The 13,665-nt window shown below is 50.4% G+C and overlaps 1 protein-coding gene across 1 annotated transcript in view; it reads left to right on the top strand.

The window, feature by feature from the left end:
- LOC140410474 (CUB and sushi domain-containing protein 1-like) overlaps window positions 1–13,665 on the top strand; it is a 3,392,839-nt gene that overhangs the window by 3,064,647 nt on the left and 314,527 nt on the right. Inside the window, exon 45 of the mRNA XM_072498599.1 lies at window positions 8,364–8,444. Within this exon, the coding sequence (XP_072354700.1) occupies window positions 8,364–8,444 (81 nt within the window). The remainder of the gene's footprint in view (window positions 1–8,363; window positions 8,445–13,665) is intronic.

Below are 13,665 nucleotides of genomic sequence, written 5' to 3'. Positions count from 1 at the left end.
GAAAGATCAATGCTGAGCTTGTCAGTGTAGGAAATGATCTAAGTGCGGCGTTCCTGGCTGAGGGCAAAAGAAACAGCAAAGCCCTGTTAAATCGCACCGCCCGTACAAATGCCTCAATAAAATATTTTTTATTTTAAATCGCACCTCTGCCTGGTTCAGTAGTGTCCTTCAGGGAAGAGAATTTGCCATCCTTACCTGCTCTGGCCTACAAGTGACTCCAGAGCCACAGCAATGTGGTTGACGGGCAGCACGGTGGTGCAGTGAGTAGCACTGCAGCGTCATGCTGCCGAGGTCCCAGGTTCGATCCCGGCTCTGGGTCACTGTCCGTGTGGAGTTTGCACATTCTCCCTGTGTTTGCCTGGATGTCGCCCCCACAATCAAAAGATGTGCAGGCTAGGTGGATTGACAATGCTAAAATTGCCCCTTAATTGGAAAAATGAATTGGGTACTCGAAATCTATTTTGAAAAAGCAATGTGGTTGACTCTTTACTGCCCCTTGGAAAAAGCCCAGCAAACTACATCAGTTCAAGGGACCATTAGAGAGGGGCAATGAATACTGGCCTTGCCAGAGACATCCACGTCCCATGAAAGAATTATGGATCACTAGATTACTAACCCAACAATATAACCATGCTGTTACTGTACCAAAACAATAGGGATTTCATGTCTACTGTAATGCATCAGCTGTGAAGTGTTTTGGGATGCCTTAAGGATGTGAAAAGCATGATATGCATGCAAGTCCTTTCTTTTTCTCAGGCACCACAACCTTGATGCCTCAGGATTGACTCTTCCTTCCTCCCTGGACAATCATTCAGAGTGGCCAGAATCATCACTTGTGGCCTATTCAGCCATAAACTGCAATTCAAACAGTACATTCACATCCGAAAATCTGATCTGTATGGTCTGATATCTCAGTTTCTCTAATGTTGTTGTACCCTTCCATATACATCTGGGACAATTTACCTATCTCTCATAAAATGGTGTGCACCAATAATTTCCCAGTAAAACCCAGAAACACTGTTTATTTGTCCCCTTGACTGTTGACTTTAAAATCGCTTACTTGCGGAAATTCTTGAAAAACAACAAGGAGAAACAAAACAACAAAAGCAGTTTTTAATACAGAAAAACCTCTCGCAGCCCTTACAATAAGGGCAATAAGGGCTATTAGGGATGGGCAATGTATACTGGCATAGCCAACGATGCTCACTTCCCATAAATGAATTTTAGAAAGAGAGAGGTATTTAAAGTGTGCCACTAGCAGTACCCTTCTTAGTCATTATTTCCACCATTTATATTCCCTTCGTCTTTCTGTCTATGACATATTTGTCAATTTCCCACCTATCGCTGACCCTCTATCCAGCCCCACTGTTCCATGCATTCCCCCCCCCCGCCCCATCCCCTTCCCCGTCCCCACATCAGTACAAATCTGATCCTATTTCTGGTTCTCTCCAGCTTTGACAAAGAATCATCCAGACTCAACGTTAGCTCCATCCTCTCTCCACCGATGCTGTCAGACCTGCTGAGATTGTTCAGCATTTTATGTTTTTGTTTCAGATTCCATCACCTGCTGTAATTTGCTTTAATCTTTATCAGCGAGCTATTTAAAGAATTGTGCTTGGATGATTCATTGAAATGTGAGGAAGGAGCAAGAAAAACATGCAGGCTTAGAAAGAGACAGTTTCATAGAGGAGGGCTGAAGTGACAGTATCTTGCTCATTGTCCTCCCAAGTTTCTAAAAAACCTGCCTCTTTCACTGGATCTTCAATCACCAAGCTTACTTTATTCTTCCTGGCCAGTGTTCACCACATGCCCCTATAAGACATCGTAGGTTAATATATAATGTGCAGCAGGCAGTTTAAATTAGCTTTCTTAACAACAGAAATAATCCTTTTTCGAATCACGTTAATTTCATAATGCCCGTCTCGATGGGCGGGATTTTCCGCCTCCCTGCCCCAAGCCCCCGTGGTGTGCGACACGGAGGCGGAGGTGGTTCGCCATTGACCTCAGGGGGAATGTTCCGAACTCACCGATATCTACAGCGTTTTGCATGGCTCACCCATCCCACTGCTGGGAAACCTGCCATGGGGATCGCCATTGCCAGGACTGGAGGTCCCTGCCGGAGGGAAGGGATGGAAAATCCCACCCCACAAATACACTCCCATTTTTTTTTTAAAGACAAGTGCAGCCAAACCCATAGTGTGCTGAATTCCAGCTGATGAGACAATTCTGTTTTTCTGTTGTGGAGCCATGTTGCCCTGGAACTGAAGCTGTCAGATTAACTTGCACCAGGAATCTTGTGACAGACAAAAGAAGGACATTTTTATTCCAAATATCTGAGTCCAATTCAAACAGATACCCAAGGGTGACCCATAATGTCACCCTGTCCTCAAATACAACCATGTATTTTGATATTGTATTTGTTCTTGATCAGCCACTTTAACCCCTACAGTGCAGAAGGAGGCCATTTGGCTCTGAAAGAGCACCTTACCTTGACCCACTTCCCGACCTACCCCCGTAATTCCACCCAACCTGCACATCTTTGGACACTAAGGGCAATTGTAGCAGGGAAAATCCACCCAACCTGCAAATCTTTGGACTGTGGGAGGAAACCGGAGCACCCGCAGGAAAGCCACGCGGACATGGAGAGAATGTGCAAACTCTATGTGGTAGTATGTATTAGGGGTCATGTGGGAATGGAAGCCCTAATGTCATTGGCTGACAGATCCCGGGTCCTGGTTGGCCGTTGACCTCTAGCTCCGCCCTGAAGGCGGAGTATAAGAAGCCGGAGTCCTCCCCCGCAGGCCATTCTACTATCGAGCTGCGGGGGAACAGACACGCTTAATAAAGCCTCATCGACGTCACTCTATTTGTCTCACGGAGTCTTTGTGCGCTACAATTTATTAAGCGTGCCTAAAAAGGACTATGGAGCTCAGGATCATCCCGGAATGCCTGAGGATCAGCCCCCACGCAGTGAACGCGGCAGCAGCCTTCAAGCACTGGCAGACTTGTTTTGAGGCCTACCTCAGAACGGCCACCGGCCGGGTCACAGAAGACCAAAAACTACAGGTCCTGCACTCGAGGTTAAGCACGGAGATTTTCTCCCTCATCGAAGACGCGGAGGATTTCCCGACGGCGTTCGCAGCACTGAAAAGTTTCTACGTCCGCCCAGTTAACCAAATCTACGCTCGCTACCAGCTCGCGACGAGACGGCAAAGTCCCAGAGAATCGATGGACGAATTCTATGCCGCGCTGCTGATTTTGGGACGAGCCTGCAGCTGCCCTTCGGTGAACGCAAATGAACACACGGACATGTTAATGCGCGATGCTTTTGTGGCAGGTATTAATTCCTCCCAAATCCGCCAAAGACTTCTAGAAAAAGAGTCGCTAGGGCCCTAGCAGCCTCTCTAGACGTGGTCGCGCGTAATACCCGCGCCTACGGCCCCGACCGCGCGGCAGCTCATTGGGCTCCGTACGTACCCGTCGCAACAAACCCACCCCCCCCCCGGACACCCCACAGGCTTGAGCGGTCCAAACGCCAAGTCGCACCGGGGGCGCCCGCTGCTATTTCTGCGGCCAGGCGAAACACCCCCGGCAGCGCTGCCGGCCCGCACAGCAATCTGCAAGAGCTGCGGGAAAAAGGGCCATTTCGCGGTTGTGTGCCGGTCCCGCGAGGTCGCCGCTGTCCCGGGAGAACAGGGAGCCGTGCACGCCGCTTACGCTCCCCAACCCCCCCAGCGCCCCATGTACGACCCGCAGGCGCAGCTGCTCTGGGTCCCGACCACCGCGGTCCCGGGAGAACAGGGAGCCCTGCACGCCGCTTACGCTCCCCAACCCCCCCCCCCCGTCCCCACATATGACCCGCCGGCGCTACCAATTTGGGTCCCGACCACCGCTGTCCCCAGAGATGAGGGAGCCCCGCGCGGTCCTAACGCTCCCCAACCCCCCCAGCGCCCCATGTGCGACCCGCAGATGCCGCCATTTTGGTTCCCGGCCACCACGAGGGGAGGAAGGGCGCCGCCATCTTGGACCACCCCAGACCTGTACGACGCGTAGGGGTGGCCATTTTGTCCACCCCACCGCCATCTTGTGACCCCCCAGCCATGTGCGATGTATGGGGGCGACCATTTTGTTCATCCCTGACGCCATCTTGGACGGCAACAACGGACCCCAGTGTCGACGGCTCCACGGGGTTCGAGGAAGACGCTCCACTACTACAACCACGTCTCGCTTCAATTACGCTCGATCAAGCTCGGCCCCGGACACGCCAGACGACGACAACAACGGTGCTAACAAACGGGCACGAGACACCATGCCTAGTCGACTCCGGGAGCACGGAGAACTTTATCCACCCCGACACGGTAAGACGCTGTTCCTTGACCACCTATCCCAGCGCACAAAAGATTTCCTTAGCTGCAGGATCCCACTCCGTACAGATCCAAGGTTTCTGCATAGTTACCCTAACGGTGCAGGGGAAGGAGTTCAAAAACTACAAACTACACGTCCTTCCCCAACTCTGCGCCCCCACATTACTGGGATTAGATTTCCAGTGCAATCTACAGAGCCTTACGTTCAAATTCGGCGGCCCAATACCCCCACTCACTATCTGCGGCCTCGCAACCCTCAAGGTGCAACCCCCGTCCTTGTTTGCGAACCTCACCCCGGATTGCAAACCCGTCGCCACTAGGAGCAGACGGTACAGCGCCCAGGACCGGACCTTCATTCGGTCCGAAGTCCAGCGGCTACTAAAGGAAGGCATAATCCAGGCCAGCAATAGTCCCTGGAGAGCACAGGTGGTAGTAGTGAAGACAGGGGAGAAACAAAGGATGGTCATAGACTATAGCCGGACCATCAACAGGTACACACAACTAGACGCGTACCCTCTCCCCCGCATATCCGACATGGTCAATCGGATTGCCCAATATAAAGTCTTCTCTACCGTGGACCTCAAGTCCGCCTACCATCAGCTCCCCATCCACCCAAGTGACCGCAAGTACACAGCCTTCGAGGCAGACGGGCGATTATACCATTTCCTAAGGGTTCCATTTGGCGTCACAAACGGGGTCTCGGTCTTCCAACGGGAGATGGACCGAATGGTTGTTCAACATGGGTTGCGGGCCACGTTCCCGTATCTCGACAATGTAACCAACTGCGGCCACGACCAGCAGGACCACGACGCCAACCTCCAAAAATTCCTCCAGACCGCCAAAGCCTTGAACCTCACGTACAACGAGGACAAGTGCGTTTTTAGCACCAACCGGCTAGCCATTCTGGGCTACATAGTGCGCAATGGGATAATAGGCCCCGACCCCGAACATATGCGCGCCCTCATGGAATTTCCCCTCCCGCACTGCTCAAAAGCCCTGAAACGCTGCCTGGGTTTTTTTTCATACTACGCCCAGTGGGTCCCCCAGTACGCAGACAAGGCCCGCCCCCTAATACAGACCACGACCTTCCCTCTGTCGACAGAGGCTTGCCAGGCCTTCAGCCGCATCAAAGCGGATATCGCAAAGGCCACGATGCGTGCCATCGACGAGTCCCTCCCCTTCCAGGTCGAGAGCGACGCCTCCGACGTAGCTCTAGTGGCCACCCTTAACCAAGCGGGCAGACCCGTGGCCTTTTTCTCCCGAACCCTCCACGCTTCAGAAATCCGCCACTCCTCAGTGGAATAGGAAGCCCAAGCCATAGTGGAAGCTGTGCGACATTGGAGGCATTACCTGGCCGGCAGGAGATTCACTCTCCTCACCGACCAACGGTCGGTAGCCTTCATGTTCGATAATGCACTGCGGGGCAAAATCAAAAACGACAAGATCTTAAGGTGGAGGATCGAGCTCTCCACCTTCAACTACGAGATCTTGTATCGTCCCGGAAAGCTGAACGAGCCGTCCGATGCCCTATCCCGCGGCACATGTGCCAACGCACAAATTAACCGCCTCCAAACCCTCCACGAGGACCTCTGCCACCCGGGGGTCACTCGGTTTTTCCACTTTATCAAGTCCCGCAACCTCCTATACTCTTTAGAGGAGGTCCGTACAGTCACAAGGGACTGCCACATCTGCGCGGAATGCAAACCGCATTTTTTCAGGCCGGATGGTACGCACCTGATTAAGGCTTCCCGCTCCTTTGAACGCCTTAGTCTGGATTTCAAAGGGCCCCTCCCCTCCACCGACCGCAACACATACTTCCTTAATGTGGTGGACGAATACTCCCGCTTCCCATTCGCCATTCCCTGCTCTGACATGACCGCGACCACAGTCATTAAAGCCCTGAACACCATCTTCACACTGTTCGGTTGCCCCGCATACGTCCACAGCGACAGGGGGTCCTCTTTCATGAGTGACGAGCTGCGCCAGTTCCTGCTCAGCAAGGGCATAGCCTCAAGCAGGACAACCAGCTACAACCCCCGGGGGAACGGGCAAGTAGAGAGGGAGAACGGCACGGTCTGGAAGACCGTCCTACTGGCCCTACGGTCCAGGGACCTCCCAGACGCTCTCCACTCCATCCGGTCGCTATTATGTACGAGCACTAATCAAACGCCTCATGAGCGTCTCCTTGTCTTCCCTAGGAGGTCCTCCTCTGGAACGTCGCTGCCGACCTGGCTGGCGGCCCCAGGACCCATCTTGCTCCGAAAGCATGTGCGGGCACACAAGGCGGACCCGTTGGTCGAAAGGGTTCACCTCCTCCACGCGAACCCGCAGTACGCTTACGTGGAGTACCCCGACGGCCGACAGGACACGGTCTCCCTGCGGGATCTGGTGCCCGCCGGCAACACACACACCCCCCCGACACCATTCACCCAACCCCCCCATTCCTGCCACCGCCGCACCCCGCGACCGCCCCCTTCCCAGGAGGATCGGTTCCCCTCCCCTCAGGCCCGACCAAGAATAAAGCCCAAGCTGAAACCGTAAGGCTCCCAGAGACGACAACACCGGTACAAGCACCACCACCACCACCGGGGCCGAGGCGATCGACACGGACGACCAGACCGCCCGACCGACTTGTGGCGTCGATCTAAATCAATATATGGACTTTTCACAAGAAGATTTTGCTTTTCTCCCGATACCTTCTGTAAATAGTTGAAACAGGACAAAATTGTACATACTGTATTGCCATATGAATGTTTTCCTCCCAGGACCAGCCCTGTAAACCCTTACCACCATGCGAAGCATCACCCCGCCGGGTTCATTTTTGACAAGGGGTGAATGTGGTAGTATGTATTAGGGGTCATGTGGGACTGGAAGCCCTAATGTCATTGGCTGACAGATCCCGGGTCCTGGTTGGCCGTTGACCTCTAGCTCCGCCCTGAAGGCGGAGTATAAGAAGCCGGAGTCCTCCCCCGCAGGCCATTCTACTATCGAGCTGCGGGGGAACAGACACGCTTAATAAAGCCTCATCGACTTCACTCTATTCGTCTCACGGAGTCTTTGTGCGCTACACTCTACACAGTCACCCAAGGCCAGAATTGAACCTAGGCGCTGTGAGGCAGCAGTGCTAACCACGGTTGCAACTTGCCACCACCATTCTATTAATGTTAAATATGAACCTGCCTGGTTTAAATGTTAGTAAATTATGGACACTGCTATGGGCCATTTTAACATTATCTATACAGTGTGAAATTTTATCACTGCTGATCGCCTTTGGAGAAATGTTTCAATTCCTTATTTCCATTCTTTCGAAGATCAGTGGTTTGTATCCTATTTTATCTCAGCTGTCCATTATTCAGATAATTGTCACTAATTTGTTGATGAAATCTTCAAGAATAAACTAAATAAGCAGCAGCCATATAGCACGCTCTTCTCTGACTTAGAAAGTAATGGTTTCAAACCCGAAGCCAGAGAGTTGGAGTTGTCAACTTACTGAGCACTTACTGAGGAAGAAAAGGGAAGCTCTTGCAGCATGCCGCTAATATTTATCCCTCAACTGAGACCACTGAATAAGATTATTTTGTAATTTACTTCATGTTGCTTGTGGAAGCTCGCTCGATACAAATATGCTGGAAAATTCCACAACACTCCGTTCAGAAACAGATATATTCATTCACCCCTTTGAATCATAATTTAGCTTCAAAGTTACTACATTGACTTAAATGTCTTGGGACCTCCAGAGGTTATGAAAGGCACTAAAATAATGTAAGTTTATTCATTCTTCATTACCTTTTCATAAGAATCGTCAGCAAGCAATGCAAAAATAAGCCTGTGTGAGTGAATTAGAGGTAGACTCAAAATGATCTTGCCAAGCATGTTCCGGCAAAATCAGAAAATAGGTCTTGCATTAACCTGGCCTGTAAATTAATATTTTTTGAATAAAATATAGTTAGTTGACTTAGTTGTGAAGTCATTGATTCAAAACCACATTTATTTTTCCAGCCTACTGGCTCAAGAAGTGTCAGCAACCCCCAGTTGTTCCTTTAGCTGCAGTTCTGACTGAGGATGAAGACTATGAAATAGGTAAGTGCAAGTATCATTGATTCATTCATTTCACAGATTTTTATTGTGTCTTGATTCAGATGTTTTCCCAAATGTTTTCTGATCTGACACTCACTGGCTAATTGCTCAAATACTCCAAGATAAAAATTAAATAAATTCCATATGTGGTAGCGTGAATTTTATTTCAATGTAATTTATTCCAAACTTATTCAAACAGTTACAAAACATGAACAATCCGGGGAACATGCTCTCCCATCTCGCAATTCTACAGTCTGCACAGATTTTCCCTATTTTCCAGTAGGGCGTAGTTTTGGCAGCTTGGGGAACTCTTTCCAGACCTTCGGTGCAAAGTCCCTTACATGTAAATATCTAAATTCACTTCCTCACGGGTGTTCTACCCTCTCCTTCAGTTCCTCAATACTAGCAAACCTCTCTTCCAGGTACCGATGCCTCACTCTCACTCGTCCCATTTCTCTCCACTTCCTATACAGACCGTCTGTCCCCGCCCAGCTCAAATCCATGGTTTTCACATAACAACGTTAACAGCGATATTCCCTCTATTGGAAAAGACCTCCTCAGTTGATTCCACACCTTCACCTTAAACAACTGGGCTCCCCATGTATCTCCTTGGCACCAGTGGCAGCGTCGCTGTCACCATAGCCCTCAGGCTGGACCACTACAGGATTCTTCCTCCATCATAACCCATTCTGCCCCCACTTCTTCCCACCACCGCCTCACCTTCTCCACATTCGCCATCCGATAATAATGTCACAAGTTTGGTAATGCCAACCCCTCCACCCCGCCCTCTGCCTTTACCTCTGTCACAGGGCCTTCTTCACCCTTTGCACCTTCCCTGCTCACACAAACTCTGAAATAATCGTATCCCCCTTCCGGAAAAAAATCTTTGGTACACAAATTGGAAGCGTCTGGAATATGAATAGAAACGTTGACAGGACATTCATCTTCACTACTTGGACCCTCCCTACCAGAGTCAGATATAGCGTATCCAACCTCTTAAAATCCTTCCTAACCTCCTCCTCTAACCTCCTCCACCAGCTTTGTTAAATTCCATTTATGCAATATCACCCACTCTCCTGTGACCTGGATCCCCAGGTATCTGAACCTATCCCTGGCTACCTTGAATGTCAGCCCTCCTAGACTGGCTCTCCAACCCAATTCGTTCTCTGGGAATACCTCACTTTTCCCCAACGTTCACCTGAGAATGCCCAAAACCTCCTTAATAGGCCCATAACCCTCCCCACGCTCTCCAGCGGGTCCGACACGTACAGTAACAGGTTGTATGCATATCCTGACACCCGATGCACCCTACTCCCCCTCATAATCCCTTGCCACTCTGCCGACCCCCTGAGGGCCATTGCCAGGGGCTCAATTGTCAGCGCAAACAGCAGAGGCGACAACGGGCACCCCTGCCTTGTTCCCCTGTAAAACCAGAAACTTTGTGAGCTCATATCGTTGGTCCGTATGCTTGCCATTGGTGCCACATATAACAGGTGCACCCACGCCACAAACTTCGGCCCAAACCCATACCTTTCCAGAACCTCAAACCGGGACCGCCACTCCACCTGGTCAATTGCCTTCTCCGCATCCGGTACCCGACCTCTCGATAGGGTCGTAATCACATTTAACAGTTGCCTTATATTACTGAAGAGTTGCCTGCCCTTTACGAAAGGGTCCACCCCGAGACACAAACTTCCATCCCCCCTGCCACCAGCTTGCTCAGCACTTTTGCATCTGTGTTTATAACAGCGATAGGGATCTGTACGACTCACTTTCTAACGGGTCCTTCCCCTTTTTTGGTATTAATGTAATCGTCGCCTGCTTCATCATCTCCGGCAGCTCCCACTTCTCCAACCCTCATTAAACATCCGCAGCAGATCCAGTGCCTGTTCCATCGCAAACTCCTTCGAAAATTCCGCCAGAAAACCATCCGGCCCTTACTCGGCTTCATCCCCCTTATACTATCCAATACCGCCCTCAGCCCCAAAGGCTCCTCTAGTGCCTGCCTCTTTTCCTCCAGCTGTGGGAATTCCAGCCCATTCAAAAACCACCCCTAATCCCCTTCTTCACTCCCCCCATGTCCATCCTGTACAGTTCCTTATAGTATTCCCTAAACATCTCATTAATCTTCCCCGGCTCCCTCACCAACTCCCTGTCTCTGTCCGTATCCTCAAAATTTCCTTGGATGCGGCTTGCCTCCGTAACTGGTGTGCCAACATTCAACTTACCTTCTCCCCGTACTCATACTGCACCCCCATTTCCCAGTGCAGCTGCCCCACCGCCCTCCCTGTCGTCAACCTATCAAATTGCCCCTGTAGCTTTTTTCCTTCTCGCCAATCCATCCATAGTGGATGCTCTCAAATACTTCCTGTCTACCTCAACTATCTCGCCCAATAACTGCTCGCACTCCTCCCTCCTTTTCCTATCCTCATGTGCCTTAAAAAGATAATCTCTCCTCGGACCATTGCCTTCAGTGCCTTCCAAAATGTGGCCACCTCCCCGTTCTGGTTAAACTCCACATAATCTTTAATCACCTTATCACAAAACCCTCTGCCTGCCAACAACCCCGAATCAAGCCTCCGTCCCGGCCTCTGCTCCCGTCCCAGTGGGGCGCATGGTCCGAAATTACTATCCCCACATACACTGCCCCCACCACCCCTACCAACACTTTGCGGCTCACCATGAAAAATCAATTCTGGAGAACGCCCTGTAGACATGTGAGAAAAAGGAGTACTCCGTCCGTCCCTCTTCGGTTCTTAAAACGCCATGGGTTCACCATGCCCAACCTTTTCATGAACCCTCCCACTCCTTTGGAGGCAAATGGACTAGTTAGTGACAGGCAGCATGGTTTTCTATGGGGAAGGTCATGTCTCATCAAGCTGATTGAGGTTTTTGTGGAGGTGAAAAAGAAAATTGATGAGGGAAGGTCTGTGGATGTAGTTTATAAAGACTTTAGAAAGGCGTGGCATGGTGGCACAGTGGTTAGCACTGCTGCCTCACAGCTCCAGGGACCCAGGTTCAATTCCAGCCTCAGGTAAATGTCTGTGCGGAGTCTGCACATCCTCCCCGTGTGTGCGTGGGTTTCCTCCGGGTGCTCCGGTTTCCTCCCACAGTCCAAAGATGTGCAGGTTAGGTGGATTGGCCTTGCCAAATTGCCCCATAGTATTTAAAATGTTAGCTCGGGTTACTAGGTTACTAGGATAGGGTGGAAGTCTGAGCTTAAGTGGGGTGCTCTTTCCAAGGGCAGGTTCAATGGGCAGAATGGCCTCTTTCTGCATTGTAAATATTCTATGTATGTCTATGTATGTTTGACAAGGTCCCACATGGCAGACTCGTACAAAAACTAAAATCACATGGGATTCGGGGTGGGCTGGCTAGATGGATACAGAACTGGCTTGATTACAAAAGACAGAGAGTAGCGGTGGAAGAGTGTTTTTCAGAATGGAAATTTGTAACTAATGGTGTTCCACATGGATCAGTCCTGGGACCTCTGTTGTTTGTAGTATATTTAAATGCTTTGGTGGAAAATGTGGGTGGTCTGATTAGTAAGTTTGTGGATGACCCAAAGATTGGAGGAATTGCTGATGGTTAGAGGATGTCAGAGGATACAACAGGATGGAGATAGATTGGAGACTTAGGCACAGAAATGACAGATGGAGTTTAATCCAGACAACTGTGATGCGTTTTGGAGGATCAAGTCTAGGTATGAATTATACTGTAAAAGTCAGAACGCTTGGGAACATTAACGTACAGAGGGATCTGGACGTGCAGGTGCACAGTTTCCTAAAAGTAGCAACACAGGTGGCCAAGGTGATTAAGAAGACATGCTTGCCTTCATCAGCCGGGGCATTGTGTACAGGAGTTGGGAAATCATGTTGCGGCTATATAAAACATTGGTTAGGCCTCATTTGGAGTATTGCGTGTAGTTCTGGTCACCACATTATCAGAAGGATGTGGAAGTTTTGGAGAGATTGCAAAGAAGTTTCACCAGGATGTTGCCTGGACTTGAGAGTGTTGGCTATGAGGAGAGGTTGAATAAACTCGAATTGTTTCACTGGAAAGATGCAGGCTGAGGGGAGACCTGATAGAGGTCTACAGAATTATGAGAGACATAGACAGAGTGGATAGTCAGAGGCTTCCTCCAAGGCAGAAAGTGTCAATTACAAGGGGCACAGGTTCAAGGTGAGAGGGGGAATGTTTAAGGGAGATGTGCGGGGTCAGTTTTTCACGCAGAGAGTGGTGGGTGCCTGGAACACGCTGCCAGAAGACGAGTGGTAGCAGGCATATTAGCAAGATTTAAGAGGCATCTGGATGGGTGCATGAATAGGGAAGAAATAGAGGGATATGGACCGAGTAAGGGCAGAAAGTTTTTTTTCAGTTAGGGCATCATGATCAGCACAGGCTTGGAGGGCCGAAGGGCCTGCTCCTGTGCTGTACTTTTCTTTGTTATTTTTCCTTTTATACAAAGCCTTCCCATTGACTTGGGGCTCAACCTGTCCATCCTCAGCTCAAGCACACAATTAAAGCCTCCTCCCATGATCAATTGGTGCATAGCCAAATCGCTGCCATCAACCCCCTCATAAACTCTACATGGTCCTAATTTGGTGTGTATACATTCACCAACACCACCAGTGTCCCCTCCATTACCTCTCTCACCATCATATATCCCTCCTGCCCCTCCACCCCGAGTGAAATTCCTGACCCACCCATCTATTTCTCAACCTAACTTGGTCCTTCACGTGGAGATACGTCGCCTGCAGAAAGACCATCCCCACCTTCAAACTCCTGAGATGGACCCTTTCACCGGTCCATTGAGCCCTCGAATGTTCCACGTTATAATACTTACCATGCGCTTACACCTCCATTCCCCTCTACCATCCGCCATCCTCCCCTTTTGGCTCTGCCCCCTCTAATGTTGCCCTGTACCAAGCCCATCCGAGATGGCCCACTGCTCCGCCCCTAACCGCGCTTCTTCTCCAACCCTGCCACGTCACATCTCCCTCCCTTCTGGGGTGTCAGAGTAGCATTCCCAGCCTTCAGAAGTCAGCCACGGTTTTGCCGGGTAGAGCACCCTGCACCTGATCTGCCATCAACACCGCACCGCCTTGGCCCTGTTAAATCTGGTATGTCGTTTTGCCAGTTCAACCCCAATGTCCTGGTATTTTCAGACCTTGTTCCCCTCCCATTCGCAGTTCCGTTTCTCCCTGGCCCACTGCAGGATTTT

The sequence above is a fragment of the Scyliorhinus torazame genome, chromosome 4, assembly GCF_047496885.1.
Source record: "Scyliorhinus torazame isolate Kashiwa2021f chromosome 4, sScyTor2.1, whole genome shotgun sequence".
Classification (NCBI taxonomy): Eukaryota; Metazoa; Chordata; class Chondrichthyes; order Carcharhiniformes; family Scyliorhinidae; genus Scyliorhinus; species Scyliorhinus torazame.
The sequence above is the reverse complement of the archived record's forward strand: the minus strand, read 5'-3'. Positions and strand labels throughout refer to the sequence as shown.